At 41.9% G+C, this 18,684-nt stretch overlaps 1 protein-coding gene across 1 annotated transcript; it reads right to left on the bottom strand.

Annotated features, from left to right (window-relative positions):
• Positions 1-2,604: 2,604 nt before the first annotated feature.
• LOC144529906 (disintegrin and metalloproteinase domain-containing protein 11-like) lies at positions 2,605-18,114 on the bottom strand. The gene is made up of 24 exons (XM_078269269.1): positions 17,949-18,114; positions 17,029-17,219; positions 14,045-14,121; positions 13,611-13,677; positions 11,719-11,801; positions 11,499-11,562; positions 11,317-11,377; positions 10,668-10,849; positions 10,150-10,221; positions 9,796-9,962; positions 9,606-9,690; positions 7,653-7,743; positions 7,043-7,094; positions 6,430-6,529; positions 6,108-6,179; positions 5,931-6,023; positions 5,358-5,438; positions 5,223-5,273; positions 5,078-5,141; positions 4,860-4,965; positions 4,621-4,740; positions 4,322-4,490; positions 3,522-3,633; positions 2,605-2,708 (listed from the first exon to the last, which is right to left on the bottom strand). Exons 1-24 carry the CDS (start codon positions 18,010-18,012, stop codon positions 2,614-2,616), a joined length of 2,319 nt encoding a protein of 772 aa, XP_078125395.1. The 5' UTR covers positions 18,013-18,114; the 3' UTR covers positions 2,605-2,613.
• Positions 18,115-18,684: the final 570 nt, after the last annotated feature.

Below are 18,684 nucleotides of genomic sequence, written 5' to 3'. Positions count from 1 at the left end.
TTGTACCTGAAAACCTCTGGGTGAGCATTGGGGTGTTAAAAGAACAAATAACAATGAAAAGGTATCAGTCTGGGCTGTGGCTAATGGCTGAATGGTTTTTGAGCCATCATTTTACAGTATATGATCATTTGTCCTTCCTTTGCCTCTCTTTGGAAAACAGTCCAATGCACGGCTTCTTTTCAGTTATATACATGTTGACAGACTTTGTAGATTAAAACAGATAATTGTCCACTTTGAGATGTCAAGGCCTGGCCTTGGCCTTGGAACTGTGCCTCAGGTCCTTCTCCTTTGAGAAAAAAGGAAACTATTCAGCTCCTGTAACATTATTTCAGTCTATTAGATGGCCAGTCTGTGTGCTAGTCCAACATTTAACTGTGGGCTCAGTTGCTGGCCAGTTTAGTTTGTATGCAGGCAGGCAGGCATTGGAAAGACTTGTCTCATTTTAAATTGGTCCACTGTTGATATGTTATTCATCAGACTGTTCAAGATGTGAGTAAAGGAGGTACACAGACACCGAATCACATTCTTAGAGCCACCGGACTGGAGATAGACCCTAGTGTCTCCCACAGGAAGAGCCACCTGCTTGCTCTAGGCATGGCACGGACACAGTCCTCAGCGGACTGCTGGAAGCAGCCACACAAGTATGATTTGGCTGGTATGGTGAGAGAAGCTCCACAGGCCCAGAGGAGTCATGCAGTAGGACAGACCATAGGAGCAGACAGAGCGTGGAGGAAACAATGATCAGAAGAAGTTTGGCGAAATTTTAGGACAGGAGTGGAAGACTTTTTTTGTTCCCCTCTTCTCTGATGTGGAAACGACACAGTGCAAGGAGGAAGACAGGAATAGACAGGACGGAGACAGAATGACAGACAGACATCTTATCCTCCACCAGATCTGAAAGAGACGTGAAAATGGTTAGTTAACAGGAAGAAAAACAGATTGTTGCATAGGTGACAAAAGATGAAGATGCTTGAGAAATGGAAAAAGCCATTCTCCTTTACAATGATAAAGGGAATGTTATTGGATGGTTTTTATTTTTTTATTCAAGCAAAATGAGCAGTGAGAAAAGCATGGTGAGCATGGTGCTCGGTGGGGATGAGCCAAAGGATGAACTTCAGATGGTGGATGAAGGAGTAAGTGTGGAATGACATGGGATGTTTTGTGATGCGACTCCACCAACACGACATCACATGGTCGTGGTCCTAAGTTATACCTTCCTCTTCGAATGTTCCTGCATCCAGTGAGCACACATCAAGATAAAAGACAAAATGTCAAGACATATCAATGACAATAGGAAAAATGACAATCAAATGAATGATAAGCTAAACTATTTTTTAGAAGCATGTTATAAAGCTGATCATCTTACATTCGAATTGCATGAAATTTAAAGAACAAATAACCAATAACAGTATAATTGCGCAAGAAAAAGTAAACAAAACAAATCATTAACAGTTGGAATTGGTAAAACCCAGCATAAAGAGACTTTAATGTTTAATGTTGACATAAAATCTGAATCAATATTTGAATCATTTTCTTTCATCCCCCAGTGCTCTCAAACATATTTATTGCCAGATTATAGTGATGACAGCACATGCAGCAGGTCTACAGTACTCATGGCACTGACCCTCTCCTCTCCTCCCCATACATTCTGACACCAGAAACTACACCCACCCTCTAATACAGAGCTCCGACTTGGAAGTGAAAACTTCTTACAGCTCATGCACACATGCACAGACTCTTACCTCTGGCCCTAAAAGGACTGACTACATGCTACCTGCTACAATTCTTATAGGTTATTACATGCTTTTCAATTGACAGCTTTTCATCAGCCACAATTATCTTATGAATCTAACTGTGAGCAAAGTAGGAGCAGTCCTTTTATGTCAGAGTATAAGGAGTGAACAATAGCAAGCATGCACAGGTGGAACAGTGCAGAAGAAGCACATCAGCGAGGGCATTTGGGGATAGGATGCTGCCTGTTGGAGGAAAACTATATAATGCAGGCTAAAAAAGCACCAAAGGTAAAACATATTAAAAAGGGTGTTTGTGGTAATCCACTGTAACCATTACACTTTTTCATTAAAAGGCTGATAAATCTAGTGGATTAGTGTTCCTGGCAGATTAACATCTCAGTCCTGCCCTGTTTTATAGCTATATATATATATATATATATATATATCTCTATATATATCTCTATCTATCTATCTATCTATCTATCTATATATATATATATATATATATATATATATATATATCTCTATCTATCTATCTATCTATCTATATATATATATCTCTATCTATCTATCTATCTATCTATATATATATATATATATATATAAATAAAAGGGACTAAGAGGTGAAGGATAGAGCTCATGTTTAATTAATGATTCGATCAAAGAAAACAAAACAAGCGGTGTTATGTTCCGTACGGATTTTGATGCAAAAAGCAGTTCAAATATGTGCACGGTTGAGCTCAGACTTCACTCCCCATTTCCCCTCCCCTGGATGGGCGATGAGTTGCGAACGAGGTTCTATTTCAGAGGGGTGAGAGTGGGAGGAGCGGGGGTTCCTTTAGGTAGAAGCAGACAGGTACACAAAGGCATGCCAGAACTCTTACTTAAATCCCCATCCTGTTCCCCCTAGGACTATAGCTGCCAGGAGAATAGCACCTGCAATGGACCCTATTATGATATTGGTGCCACTGGGACCTGCGCAGAGGAAGGAGGAAGGGTGTGGAGGAGGAAGAGGAGTAGGGGGGCAGAAACAAAACAACACCACTAAAAAACACACGTCAGAGGACAGCATCAACACTGTACATCGACAACAACTAGAGAGAGAGAAAGGCAGATAGTAAGATACCTGCAGACAGAAAAAGAGAGATGAAGGGAAGAAGGAGGATACCAGCACATGGGTTGGAGGTGGGAGAACGGGCGGGTGGGCGAGGGATGTCAGGGAGACAACAGTAACACAAAAAAAACAAAGGAGGGGGTTTTATTACTTTGTTCTCATTCCCCCTTGCCTGCTCTTTCAGATGGACACCCTCTTGCTCAGGGTGGCTTTTTTGGCCCTATGAGAGCAGCTGCTCAATTGCTCTGTGTCATTGGAAGACTGCAAGAAAGTAGGGAAGACACTTGAAGACATTCAGTATCACCACACACACACCCCCCCACACACCCCCACCCCCACACACACACACACACACACACACACACACACACACACACACACACACACAAACAAATGATCTGTACATGCACATATGCTCTAATGGATAAACATGTCTCAACACACACCCACACTCTTCCAACATAGGAACCAAGAGGGTAAACACTGTGTGGTCTATATAATGATGTTAACTTTCTCACAATAATCAGGTGAACTACTCTTTGTATTCGAGGACAAGATATTGTGCTCTGCTTCAGTGCATAGAGAAGCTACAGTGATGATGGGTAGAGACCATGAAGGGGATATGAGAGGCAGACAGAAAAAGAGACATGGGCAGGTTGAGAGGCGCTATGGACCTTTCTTCTCTTGGCCTGTCGGGACGGTTGGCTCAGGGATGGGATCAAAGACACTGCAGTCCTTTCCTGTGTAGTCCCTGTCACAGATACACTTCACTTCATTACTGCAGGTCTACGAGAGAGAGACAGAGAGAGAGAGATAGGGAGAGATGAAAATCAAGTGCACGAGCAGAGAAAGAATTTAAATGTATAGCCAGTAAGCATGGATTTGGTGATTTACAGGTCAAAAGACATTTTTTAATCTATGTTAAAACTGGGCTGTCATATTGGTGACATATACATTGGCACTGGTGTTTCAACAGCCTTTCAATTACAGTATTTCAACACATAGTTTCAACCTGTTTCACATTGAAATATATTCATTTAGATGCTGTTGAAACAACTGCTTGTTGAAAATGCTTATTTGGTAGATAACAAGAGGAAATCTTTGAAGGAAAAACAATGGTTATATGTCACCACCTATATTTAAATGTAAAACAGGTCAGAAATACATAGATTACAGTTACTTAAATGCAATTGAAACAACAGTTTTAATGTATGTAAATAAAAGAGACAATTTTTTTTAAACCCTTCTCAATATAGTCAGTCCAGTACGACATCACCCTCAACTATGACCTCAGTAATAGACATATAATTGAATTTACACACTTACAACAATGTCACCAAAAACATTATGAGCTTCGTAAAGATAGATGTTATGGCAGGGCTGTTGTACTGCACTGATGTACCTAATAAAGTGGTCCCTCAGTGCATGTAACTTATGTGTCTAAAACACGTTCACTTTTCAGGAGGGATTTTACCCCGTGGTCAGAACAGATGCGCCCATTGTTGGATCCAGAACAGGTGCTGAGGTTAAACGCCGCCACAGGGAGGCAGCGTCGCTCCAAACACATCATGTTGGGACCACAAGGAGTGCCTTCCTCCACATAGCCCAGGTCTGATCCGTCCTCCAGCAGAGCATGGCCACCTCTGAAAAACCATCCAAACATGTCAGACAGGTGGGAGAAGAGGGATAGAACCTTTAGCCATTTAGGAACACAAGGTTCTTGTTTTTACACTATGTTAGCTGTAGCTGATCAGATAGATGTGACCCACTTACCTGCAGTCCAGGTACTTGTTCTGGTGGTAGAGGGTGAAGCTGGTCACCTCACCCTGCAGGTCTCCAAACTTTGGTTTTGTCGTCACGTTGGCACAGAACAGGAAGCCGCATAAAACATCACTAAACAGGAAAAAGTAAATGGCAGAGAACAATGTGTATCTGAAAAGCAGATTAGAGTGAACACACTCTTATTCTTCTATGAGAATATTAGCAAAGGGTATCGGGATGGTGTGACTCACGGCTTGTTGCACTGCAGCCAGCCCTGGCCTTCAGGACCTGGACCACAGTTGCCTTTCTCTGTCCCCTCAGCGTTCAGCTTCTCATAACAAAACCTGTCCGCTGAATCTGGGAGGGCAAACAGACATACTAATTAGACTGTTGCAAGGAGAAAGAGACTACAACGCCATGCATACAACGTACTTTTTCCAGGTGCAAGCTGCACATGTTCTATACTTACTATAACCCCAGAGTCCCCTACACTGTCCATCATGAGTTCGGCATCGTCCACCATAACAGCGGCCCTGAAGAAATGAGACAACAATAATTAAGTTTACATCAGAGTGAGCTTCAGACAAGAATACTTAAACCAAACCAGCCCTTACCTGAGTAGAATCACACATGTAGCCATCCAGCTTGTGCACATTATGAGGACACTACAAAAGAAGAAAAGTACTTAATGTTCTGAATACTCTGGCTGATCTTGCCGTTTTTTCCCCTCAGTGTCCAGTAAACCCTACCTGGCTGGAGTCTCCGGTGCAGGTCTCTGGGATATCACATTCGTTCACAGCCTCTCGACATACCACGCCTCTCAACTCATACTAGGTCACAGCATAAAAAGGCATCAGGTACATTTTGGATTAGTCATATAAGTAATCATACACGCTGTAGAGATAAGTAGCACTTCGTAGAGACTTTTCTTTTTTGCATTTTATTACATTCAGTTCACTTAATTTTTTATGATCTATATTTGTGGGAAAATACTGTATACCCTTATAGCCCTTGACACTAAGATAAAGGTTGTAGAGGTTTAAGTGAATGAAATATCTCTAGAACTAATGTCTTACTCCTGCCATCTTGATGAGCAAAACCGAAAAACAGGATGCCTGATGTGTTAGTCAGTCCAAAAAAGTATTGCATGCAGAAAAAAAACTATTACTGGTACTTTTTTCCAGTTATTTCTTTTCAAATTCCCTATTTTCCAACCCTAATCGTTTATAATAAATTACAACAGACAATTCTTTTGGTTTGGCACTCCTCATTGTTAAATACTTTATTTTTCTTATATAAAGATGATTGTTATACAGGCTTACCTTGCAGCCACTGCAGCAGAGTCCGTTACTGCACATGGCATCATGGGTAAGTGTGCACTTTTTACAGCAGGCTCCTCCACTACGGGCGCACTCCTGCAGCCATAGAAATGAAAACAACTCTTCAGCTCTGCCTCAGTTTAATAGCTGGCAACACATGATATCCAACTGCATACTCACCACCTGGGATCCACAATCACACTCTTCCCCTGGTTCCACAAAGCCATTCCCACACTCTGGAGGGTCCAACAGCTGAGGGAGACAGAGACGGACATATATGAGCACATATATATATAAGTGGGAGACAGATGGAGGATAGATGAAATGTGTCAGAAATATAGGAGATTGTTGGCTGGAAGTATGGAGATACTAATATGCATTGCTTAAAAGGAGAAAACTAAAAATATTCTATGGTCATGTAAGTATGTGTTTTCCAATAAAGATTTGACTCGAGAATAATTTAGTCCATAAATGATGCTCAGAGGCCCCACATGGCCCTCACCTTGTTTGGCTTGTTGAAGAGGCAGCTCCCGCCCCCTTGGAGCAAGAACTGGATGTACTCATCAACGCTGCAGCGAGAAAACTTTCTGGGCAGATAGTATCTACGCGCGCGCACATGCGCACACACACACACACACACACACACACACACACACACAAAGATCGAGACCAGGACATGACAATAAATAAAAAAAACTGCACAATGCTTTTCTGCCAGTAAGGAATGTGGGTGTCAGTGCCATCACTTTGCAATCTGACAGAAATGTTACCATCTGTAGTAGGATATTACTCAAAACGCATTCTGTGTAGTAAATACTTTAAATTCAATTTGTAATTCTTTCAAGGTGGTGGGCACGCTGATGTCTGATGTTTCAACAATTTTCTTTAACGCATCAAATACAAGCTGTGATTATCACAGGCTTGGCTCACTGAAGACTAAGTAAAAGTCAAAGCACCCCTTTGTTACAGGTGTTTAATTGTCTAACTGAGTGAAATGAACGGAACAAATTGCAGCGACAAGAGGGATTGCGACAAGAAAACAGTCCTGCTGTTTAATTTGGTCAACAAACAGAGAAGAGATTAATTTTGGTCTGTGCTATGATGTGGATTTTTACCCCGTGTCTTCCATGATGCAGCCCAGCCAGGCATCTGGGCACCTGCAGTCTCCTATAATGAAGACAAGGAGGAAGAAGAGCATAGATGAGAGGGGAAAGATGACTCAAAAAAAGGAAAGGAAAGGAAAAAAAGAATGTGGTAATTGGCATTTACAACCCAAGCTGTAACACTTCACATGTTGCAGCGAGATTTTTGATCAGCAAAGAAGAATAGACTTTCCATAGATCTGGTACCTAGTGACAGAGGTATGGAGAGCCTATAGTGTGTGCACTGAGCTCTTGTCCTGACATTAAATAATAGGCATGATGGCTCTTCAACATTAATCACTGAGCCCATTGTTCAGTGGCAGCAATGTTCTAACCACCTCCCCCTCCTTCTTGGACACAGGTGACTTATCACCTAATGGAAAAGTCTAATTACAGAAGAGAACTGCTGGACACGGATACAACACCCAACTCTCTCTCCAACACCCCCTCTCAATACCATCCCTCCTTGCCTCAATCCTTCCCACACTGATCTTGCTTTGATCATTTATTCAGTTAAATGCCTGGTTTATTAGATCTCTCTATCCTCCCCCCTGCATTATCAGGCTTTCCTGTTATCTTTTACCTGCAGAGTTGCGTACGTTGTTCCACCTCATGCCGATGTTCTGGCCAAGACTCTGGCACAAAGTGATAGCCATTGCTCCTACATTCCCATACTGGAATGAATACACATAGGAAAGCTTTATTGTGAGATGGGGACAACACTGATATACAATGCTAAAGGTAATTTGGGTTGCACCAAACATGATGTACTTCAAACCAGGATAATGAGTAATAGTTCAACATTTTGGGAAATATGCTTATTACCTTTCTTGCCAAGAGTTAAAAGATCAATACCACTGTTTTATGATAAATTAAAGGCTACAGCCAGCAGCCAGTTAGCTTAGCTTAGCATAAACACTGGAAGCAGTGCGAAACAGCTAGCCTGGCTCTGTCAAAAAGGTAACAATAGCCACCTACCAGCATGTTTAAAGTTGTTAAGTCTGTACAAAAACAGAAGTGTAAAAACAACAAATCATCGTTTTACTGAGGAGTTATGTGCTGGATTATTTCTTGGCTGGGACCAGTAAGACGGAGTCTGGCTAGCGGTTACTGTTTCCAGTCTTTATGCTGAATTAACTGTCTGCTGGCTTAAACTACATATTTACCATACAAACGTGTGCGTTGTACAAATGAAGAAAAAAAATAAAAGTGAATAAGCACATTTACTATTACTTTAAATCATGGTTTAACTAATAATTCTGTTGCAACAAAACTTGAAACCTTAATATTATTTAAATAATTGAACAGGTTTATGGTTTATATGCAAACTTTTCTTCATATCTTGGTTTAGTCCTCTCACAACCTAAATTAAAATTGACCATGCTGCTCCAGACTCTTATGGCCCTATCTTGCACCCGGCGCAGCGCGTCGCAAAGCCAGACGCAAGTGTCTTTGCTATTTTAAGACCGTCCAGCACCCACGTCGTTTAAATAGCAAATGCACCAGCGCCCATGGGCGTGCTGGTCTTACAAGGAGGTGTGTTCAGGTGAATTATTGTCGTATTGCTATCTTGAGGCAGCGGGAAGTGATCAGGAGTTGACCAACAAAAACCTGGTCCAAAGTCAATAGCGCAGCATTTCATTGGGTAACACTTTACTTGAAGGTATCTACATAAGAGTGACATGACACTGTCATGAACACATGACACAATCATGACACATGAACCCTAACCCTAACTCTAACCCTAACCCTAACCATAACTTGTCATCACAAAAACCGAATGACACTTACTAAAAGAAGCATTATGTTATAAACGTTTATGACTTGTTTATAATGTTTATGACACGTTCATGACAGTGTCATGTCACTCGTAGATACCTTCAAGTTAAGTGTAACCTTTCATTGTTATTTTAACAGTGCATTAGTAAAATGTGCCTAGGCTTATGCACAGCCCGCGCACACTATGCTTGTTACACACACACACAGCACACAAACATGCAAAAAATTACAAATAAAAATATTACGGTGCAAATCCGCCATCATAATAGCAATGCGCCAAGGTACAAACGTGCCTGGCATTTAAAGGGAATGGAAGATGACACTCCGATTGGTTTATTGCATGTTACGCCCAAAACACACCTATGAATTAGTGAAGACACTAAGTACAACCCTTTTGAACCATGCGCCCGGCGCACGGCCCCTTTTTTCGGCCGTCAAACTAGCAAAAGTGGATTTGGACACGCCCTAGACGCACCTGCGCCACGCGCTTCACGCAGTGTGCTTAGATCGTTAAAATAGGACCCTTAAACACCAATTTGACTTAACTTACTTTAAAATGGCAGGTTAGGTGGTTCAACATAAATATGTTAATCATTCATTAAACTTATTTTTATTAATCAATGGTTTCATTTAGATTGTTCAACAAAGATGGATTAAATTAAACTAATTTGTATCTACATTTAGTTTAACCCTAATCTTTAGTTTAATTTAATCCTTGTTGGTGGCAAAAGAAAATAGATATTTAGATTCTCCTCACCTCGTTGATGCCTCCTCCCCTTGTTAGAGAGCACACCCCTCCTGTGTAGGCTGTCCCACTGCGGCTACTGTGAAATGTTCGCCCTCTAAGGTGCAAAGGAAAGATACCATAATTTAAAATAAAACCTCAACTAACACCCAAAAATCAAAGAAGCCTTAATTCTCAAGATATTGGATTTGTGTCCTCTTACGAGAAAAGATGGACGACATCACTCTGATCTTTGATGTTGTCCTTCCTGTATTTCATAAAGTTCTGCAGCGTTATCAATGGATCTTCCACTACTGGCATCATATTTTTAGAGGTCCAGGTCTCCATTGCAACCAGCACAATCCTCGTGTTCAACTGTTCCTTGTAGATCTGGGGACCAAAAACGCTTATCAGTTTACCGCTTTGTTGGCGTGACACCTGTGCTGTGGACACTTTGTGTGGTATCTGGGATAAATCATTTGCAAATGTGGAAATAAACGCACACTTCTTGACAGGTGGCGGTGTGTGAATGCAAGGTTTAGGAGTAGGATTATAATCCTTCAAACAAAGCTCTTACTGCATCTGCCATGTTGACCACTGCTTTGGCAAAGTTCTTGGTTTGGCTGCTGGAGCGACGCAGCTGTACAAACTGTGGAGAGATACACAGATGGTGTAAGAGATGAATTACATTTACCCTCTCATACACAAATACACACACACAAATACACACACATGCGCATGCACACACGCATGCGCGCACACACACACACACACACACACACACACACACACACACACACACACACACACACACACACACTGATAAATAAAATAAAGAAAGAAACTATGTCAGTGGATGTCAATGAAAAATGTCAACATTTGTCAGACAAGAAAACGTGATGACAACCAGGCTAATACACACATCCCCAAGCTATGCTGGTAGATGGTTAGCCACGCAAAACCATGCTGGTATATCAAGGCACTGTAGGACAGCCTCTACTGTATGAGCCAGACACTTAATTTCTCTGCACAACAAAGAGCACCAACCAGATCAGACATCCACATAATTAGCAGCAAAACATAGATTTAACTCACAATTTCATTGTCGTTGACCACCATCAACTCAATATATTTGGTTTCAGTCTGGACAGAGGGCTTGCGAATATATCTCTTAGATCTCCTCAGCCTCCCAGACACCTGCTGTTCCCTCATTTGGTCCGGTCTGTCATCATCACCATCACCTTCTCTGCTATCCCACTCACTGTGCTCTGTACAGTCTGAACACACAGAGAAGCAGAAGCTGCAGGCACTTAGAGCAATATTACTTGTTTCTTGTGCAGTGCAAACAATACTATCACAATCTCATTCAAAACATTTCAGTTCCCAATCCAACAGGCTGTGACTGTAATTATTGCCCCGTCTGAATTAACTAAAGATTACATCCCATTTAATTATTACATCTGTTTGGTCTGAATTGTGCATTCTTTCTGGTGTGAAGAGAAAATAAATTGAATTATTTGAACATAGGAGACTACAACTGCCATGTTGGAGGTTTATTGCAATATTAGGTAATTTAAATTATTGCAACAGTGCACAGGAGATTGGGTCTAATTTATCTAACTGAGGGCAAGGGGGTTATATTAAATATGTGATAAAGATAAGAAAATAAGAAAAGACATAAAGGCAGTACTATTCTGATGTGATATGAGTGTCAATAGCTTATGTTTTAAATACACTTATGTACCTGGGCAGTGGGGGGGAAGTCTGATATCAGGCATCCTGCGGATTAAGTGAGCGCCATCATCCTATAACAGAATACACCCAGATGACATTAGATACATAAGAACTTAAAGACAGCAAAATCAGCATCCAAACTCACAATAATTCAATAATTATCACTACAACTACTATCCACTGACTATTTACCTGATTGCTCCCATTGTGAATGGGCACAATCCCGTAAGAGAAGAAGCCGTCAGAGAACATGCCGCTAAGGACCAACAACAAGAGAAAGACAGTGAGATGCAGAGCAGAAAAGAAGAAAAAAAACTTCAACAAATAAGCAAACCTAAGTACTTATGTGTGCAGAGAAATTAAGCAGGACAAAAATGTGATTTTATAAATAAAGGTTTACTGTCAGGCTCACCGCAGGCCGTGGCAGGTGGAGAGAGCTGCCCAGGACTCTGGTAAACCTCTTAACCTTCCCTGGTAGTAGCAGTGCTCCCCTCCCTGTGGACACACCACACCACTGTTTCATGAAACAACCTCTACTGACACACTTCAGGCTTTACAGGCCCTTTTTATACTTCATTGGGTATCGTAAAAGGTCAGCTCTGTGGAAAAAAAACCCTCTCACAACCTCTGTATATGTCACTCCTCTCTCCCTCCTTCCCCACTATCACGTTCATGGCACAGTTTGTGACCTTGACCTACTTGTGTCCTGTGCTATACTCCACTCTATTGTGCTTCACTGACAATAGAGGTGAAGGTAAACCCAGGACAAGGATCTCTTCAATAAATCAACACTCATGTTGCTCACACAGTTAGATCTGAGAATTTAACATGGGATGCCTGTACAATTGGCAGATGAGAGTAAAAAACAAATTGTGCTCTGCTCGGTCCTTTCCTCTTAACAACGTTCACTACCGCTATAGAGCCATAGCTTTTGTCTCCAGCTAACACTCCCTCAAAAGTGGGCACACTGTTTCACGAGGTCACAGTGGCGAAGATGAACCACCAGGAAAGGTGAGAAAAATGGTTCACCTGAATAACGTTGAGTTCAGTGCTTTGAATGGAAACAAAAGCATTCTGATGACCAAGATCAGTCTGGTGATGTGCTGCCGTGAATGCATCACACCTGCCATGTCAGCATCAGAGGCATCATGTGAGGCCTCTGTCCAGCTGGGCGCCAATCTGGCCTGACTATAGGTCTCCATCCCCGGCCCTGTAAGCCTCCTCTCCCTCCCGCCATTCTTGGAACAAACCGATTGTCTATGAACACACATACACCCCCAAAATGACTCCTCCCTGCTCCAGCATTCAAGCTCATTTTGCCTTTTGTATTAACTGGCATTTTACTCCTCATTTTCCCTCCTCCTCCTCTCTCACCAGCTCTCCTCCCTCTCGCTCTTCTTCTTTTATTCTCTCGCTGCCAAGAACTTAATGACACTGCTGATCTAACTCGTTGCTATGGAAACAGGCTTGTGATTGGCCAGGAGGATTGAGGTAGAGTTTGGAATGATTATGGGTGGGGACATGGAGTGCTGGCTGGGTGAGTGGGTGTCTGCTGGGGGGGCAGTGAGTGGCACATTTATTCAGAAAAAAAAAAAAAAACATTAGCCCTCCCTCCTGGCTAGCAGAATGCAGTGACATTCCTCTGGTCTGTCCTGACAAGCACGCATCACATTAGATGTCAAGGCTTTCATCCATTTTCCTGTTATCTCTTAATTCTTTCTCTGAGCTTGTGGTGTTACACTGCAGGCATCTGCTGCCTTTCTTCTTGACGGTCTGTCTTGACTTCTTCTTGACTGCCACAGCAGAGAGGCATGCATGCACACCGCTGACAGGAAAAACCCACGTATGTAGAGCACAGTTACATACATCATCTTAACAGTTACATGGCAGCCCACTTTTAAAGCAGAGAGCACACAATGTCCTTTCTATAAATAGATAAGATGGGAGGATGATGTCAAACTGTAAAAACATAATATATACGATAGAAAACATCACATAAAAAGATTAGCCTTAAAAGATTAAAAAAAAAACTGCATTAGATGACCTTTAAATATATATGAGACATAGGAATTGTGTTACATGATGAGCTCTAGTGAGGCATTGCAATTTAAATTAATTCTAAGATTCACTGGCAACAGCACCAGTGTAAAATGGGACAAAGTTTGACTCAGTTTCTGCAGCCAAATAACTGAATACTGCACCGCCGCTCTGGTCATCTCATTAATATGCTGCCTTTTTTGTGCCAAAAGTTCACTCACTTAAATCCTGCCAGTACACATCCCCATCCCACGCAAACAGTCTTACCACTGATTGTGAAGGTCTCCCATCCTGGTTAAAGTGTCGTTCCACATATTCTGAAGACAGGAGGTGACTACAAAGAAAAAAGAGATAGCATGAACATCTCTAACAGGATTATCTCTATCACCGCTATGTAATAAAAAATGGTTATTTCCCACCTCTTGCTCTCCCCTCAAATGTATTTCACAAAGAATAAGTGAACATATTAACATGTGGTGTTAATAAAATCAGTGGAACCTCATAAACATGCAGCAGTGTGTGTCTGTGTTTGCCACATTGGTATTCCCCATCTTGTCATGCAACATAATAGAGACGCTAAGTGCATTTGCTTAAGTGCTGGGAAATGCTAATGAGAACAGCTGTAGTGAATTAAGAACAACTACTGAGACAAGTGTGTACAAAAAGGCAGATCTTATGATGTTTTGAACAGTAATACTAACTGGTTTAGCTCCAGGTCCAGAGTGAAGGTGTGTCCAAAGGCTTCTACTTGGAAACAGCTCTGGGCCAAGTGGATGGGCTGAAAAAACAACAACAACCCCACAGTGACAGACATATTTCACAGTTGATAAATCAAAGTGTAACAAAACAATTGTTAAGTGTCACTCTGTAAATGCCACAAAGTGATTGTGAAAAGGTTCTATGAATAATTCAACAGAATCAACCTGTGTATGCTCTAAAAGCAACTCGGCAGCTGAAATATTATGATTGATAAAGTCTCTATTGATCGACAAAGGCTGCCAGCATTCAGGCAGAGAGTTATGACCGCTGAGAGCTATGGTTGTTTAAGAGCTAATCTAGAATTGTGGGATGGAGATGTATGGAGATGGAGGAGGCAGAAGGAGGGAAAGAGGAGGAAGAGAAAACTTTACTGGTGTGGTCTAAATTCAGTCATGCTGTGCCAATGCCCCTATTGGACAGCTGCCAGAGCTAAGGCAGTGAGGAGACAGCAGGGCCAGGAGAGAGAGAGAGAGAGAGAGAGAGAGAGAGAGAGAGAGAGAGAGAGAGAGAGAGAGAGAGAGAGAGAGATTTACTGCAGACTAAAAAGTCTCTTCAGCCACTCTGACTATGCCAGCATGGCTTTGCTCTCAGTCTGGGGGAACCAAGCTATAGTGAATCACTGGGCTTTTACAATAAAATGCATCACTGTCCAGGAATGATTCCCTCCAGTGAGTATGGACAACAGGCTGATGCATGGTGTCCATCAGTGCTTCTGTGCTTCTGTACAGTAAAGCTGTTCCACAGCTCTACAAACCATTTTCTTTTATCTTCCTCAGCTGAAGGAGTTGCACTGTGGCAATGAAATTGTAGATGTTCAAAATTATTATTTTTTCGAGCTGCTCTGGAGCTTTTGATCATATTACATCATCCATCCATCTTCCTATAGGCCTTTTTGAGCCATGATGGATATTAAAATGTAAATTACTCATTAGTCAATATACATTTTTATTATAATCATAGTAATGCCAAAAGCTGTGTCTGAGTTATTTATGTTAAACAACAAACTGCTACATGTATATGGGAATTGGTCCCACAGTCAGTGCTTAATGGACTTATCCTTAAAATGGTTTCTCACATAAGAAATAAAGGCCATTAATTAACCAATACAATCAATTTCAGATACAGGTTATGCACCAACCAAACAATAATATAAATATCCTGGGGAAGCATATTAACTTAAAAAAAAAACAAAAAAAACTAGTGAGGCAAAAATGCCACCTCACCCATTTTCAACGCAGCATGATGTGACAGAAAAGACAGAAAAGTTCAGCTCACCCCAAAACAAACAGCAGGTCTAGTACAGCTGCTGAAACAGGGACTTTTGAAACCTTGTCTACTTGAACAGTGTCATCATTTCTATCTTCTGAATGTATATTATATAATGTTAGCTGTTTTTTTTTATAGTCTCTAAACATGTGACACTGTGTGTGTGTGTGTGTGTGTGTGTGTGTGTGTGTGTGTGTGTGTGTGTGTGTGTGTGTGTGTGTGTGTGTGTGTAAGGAGCCTAATGTACTCTCTCATAACAATTATTTGAACTACATCATATCAACATGGCAGAGAGAGAGAATCGGGGGGGGCAGGGATGGGAAGTGTTCAAGCCTCTTGGACCATGCAGCACTTCTAACACAGAGCTGCTTCATAATTAATTCATACTTCAACACACCACTGAATAATGAAGAAGTCGAGGGCTCAGCATGGCAGCCGGATGATCGGACGAGCTAAGCTTTGTCATGTGAAGATGAGGGCCACTACAAACACGCACGCAAACATTTAAACAGCTCTTTGATGAACTGTGCATTTACTACAATACTTGCATAGTATACAAAGCAGGTCAGAAGGTTTTAGTTTCAGAACTTGTTGCCAGATGTTACGGCTTCAGATTAGGCAGGAATCAATGGCTGTAACACACCAACTTGTCTGTCTTGGTTTCATATCAGCTGACATTACTTCACTGTGGACTTTTGAAGGGATTTTTAGTGATAACTGGGTCAAAATCACGAGGAGCGGATCCCTGTGTAGCAGGAGCTGCATGAGCTGCAGAGAGCTGAGCGCTGCACTGTTAAAAACACTGGAAAAATGAGGTTCCCATCAGCAGAATGACAGTCTGTCACGCCCAAAAATGTCGATAGACTTGCTGGATGCACCGATTGTAAAATGCTGGGCCAATACTAATGTTCGAAATAACAAGTTGGCCAATAGCCAATGCAGATGTTGTTTTTTTTGCTATTGTTGCTTACCCTTTTGTGCCAGGGAAACAAATAATTCTTCATTTAAAAAAAAATTAAATGAAATGTGAAATGTTTTGAAGTAATTCAGCCCTCATTTCACTATCTTTGAATGAGCACAAATTGAATCATCCAAACAACCTTTAATATATCTTTCTTTCAAATGATAAAGATGATTTATTTGAAAACGGCTTTAAAAGCCTTTTTAACCTTTCAACACAACATTTGGAGATAGGCCAATTGCAGTCAACAAGGCGAATACCGGCCATTACAGATTTTCGGCCAATAAATCGTTGCATCTCTACGTGCTGAAATGACACTAATCTTCTTTAGTAAGGATGCATGCTGAGCACTGGACATCAAATTCTCAAAAGTTTCCTGAATTTATTGAGCTACACATGAAGCTGCAGGCCCCCATTTCATGTAATTTTAGTCCCGAAAAAATGTGTTGGTTTAAAAACCTATTTTTATACATTGTCCAACTGGGATACTTTACTTTTAATCAAATTACAGATTAATCTATTACTAATTTTTCTGGGAGATTCCTGAAACCTTGTCTGGCTGTATCTGGCCCCCAAATTAAGACCACTGGGCTGAGAAATACAGAGAACAGAGCAACCTGTTGTGAAAATAAACAGAATCAGGGATATGAGAGTAAGAAATTGGCAAAAAGATGGGCTTTACCATTAGTTACAACTTACCAGGGTGTTCCCGGTGCTGTTCTTCACCCTGGTATCCAAGTAGTCATGAGCCATTTCCTCCTCCGACTCGATCTGCTGCACCAGCCGCTTTGGATAGGTGACCTTGGTGGCAGTGTCCCCGCTGTATGGCTGCCCTGCCGGGGTAAACCAGTCCCAGAATAGTCCATCCTGCACCCGGCTCCTGTCCACACCTGCAGGTAGTACAACAGAGACACTCTCACCATAGACTCATGAGTGTACAGAGACCTTGGCAAGGAAGGTACACACCTGAGCCTGTCTAAATCGGACCTGGTAGTGGTGTAGTAAGCAAAGCAAATGGTAGAAGTTGATTTAAAAGTGATATATATTTAGTTGCACTGTGTGAGCATTCAAATCAGTGTTTCTTACTGTGAGGTAATGGTTTGGTGACCTAATTAATCACACTGGCCTGTTAATAGCATTGTATCAGCCTCTGCTTTATCCTAAGAAATTTAGTGGACATATTTAGGATTTTATGGAAAATAAGTCATGTAGTAATTTGTCATAGTTTACAGGCTCTATAGTAGACTGACGCCCATATTGACATACAGGGCCTTTCTCAGCAATCATCAATAAGGCTGTTAAACACATTGCCTTATTGATTTAAGAGTTATATCATAGTGCTCTCAGATGTTTATTAGTTTAAATACCCTGGAAGTGGTTGTATGTACATTGGATATAGGTGATGGGGCTGCAATGGAAATGTGTTGATGCAGCAAATCTACCGCATTGGAGAGTGCTTTCAGACCGAGCTCCCGCTATACTAAATCACAGCCTACACCTTAGAAAAGTGCTGGTGCAAGGGGAAAAATGTAGATACAAAGGAAACGAAAAAGGTGCTCCCGCTCTTTATCCAAACCCCCTCTCTCTATCTTCTCTCTCTCTCTCTCTCTCTCTCTTACCTGAGACCGCCGCAAGCCTCTCGCCCACTGCAGCAAAGACCATGAAGCACCACACCGCCAGCATGATCTTCACATATTCCCCCGGATTACAACATCGGGAGCCGCAAAATGTCACGAACCCGGCCGACGGAGGGGAGGAAAAAGACCAAATAAACGCACAGCAGTAATGATGGAAGAGCTAAAGTGAATCAGCTAAACATCTGATAATGCGCGTTCTCTCATCTCTCCCCCTCTCCTCGTGTCTCTCTCTCTCTCTCTCTCTCTCTCTCTCTCTCTCTCTCTCTCTATATATATATATATCTCTCTCTCTCTCGCGCGCGCGCCCTCTCTCAGCTCCGGCAAACACCGCTATTGAGAATTTGGATTAACATACCATAATAATAAATAACGAATCATAAGCCTAAGGCGGAGATGATCAATAGGCTACATGCGTATATAGATTGATCAGTGACGAAATAGTGAGGAACGCGAGAGTGCGCAGAGATGCAGCTCCGCAAGGTTGCGCGTTGGGTGTAGATAAGGTTGTATAGCCTATATGCGAATCTGCGGTATGCGGAAACGAAGGGATGGGAAAGCGAAGAGAAATGAGTTGGGTCTGCGGTGAGGAGGACACGTCGAACCGTGGTACCCTCCCTCATCCCGAGCTGCCTCCTCCTCCCGTTGCCAGGGAGAGAATGCGACAGCCCGGCTGATGCTGGGGTGCACGGCCGAACAGAAGCCATAAAAGGGATTAGGG

Source organism: Sander vitreus, chromosome 15, assembly GCF_031162955.1.
Source record: "Sander vitreus isolate 19-12246 chromosome 15, sanVit1, whole genome shotgun sequence".
Classification (NCBI taxonomy): Eukaryota; Metazoa; Chordata; class Actinopteri; order Perciformes; family Percidae; genus Sander; species Sander vitreus.
Note: the sequence above shows the minus strand (reverse complement) of the source record. Positions and strands in the feature narration are given on the sequence as shown.

Coding starts and splice junctions, on each gene's coding strand:
- LOC144529906 (XM_078269269.1), bottom strand. CDS start 18,012: ATGCTGGCGGTGTGGTGCTTCATGGTCTTTGCTGCAGTGGGCGAGAGG. Junction 17,220..17,948: donor GAGGCTTGCGGCGGTCTCAG/GTAAGAGAGAGA, acceptor TACTACCTGCAG/GTGTGGACAGGAGCCGGGTG. Junction 6,180..6,429: donor TCTTCAACAAGCCAAACAAG/GTGAGGGCCATG, acceptor TGTCTCCCTCAG/CTGTTGGACCCTCCAGAGTG.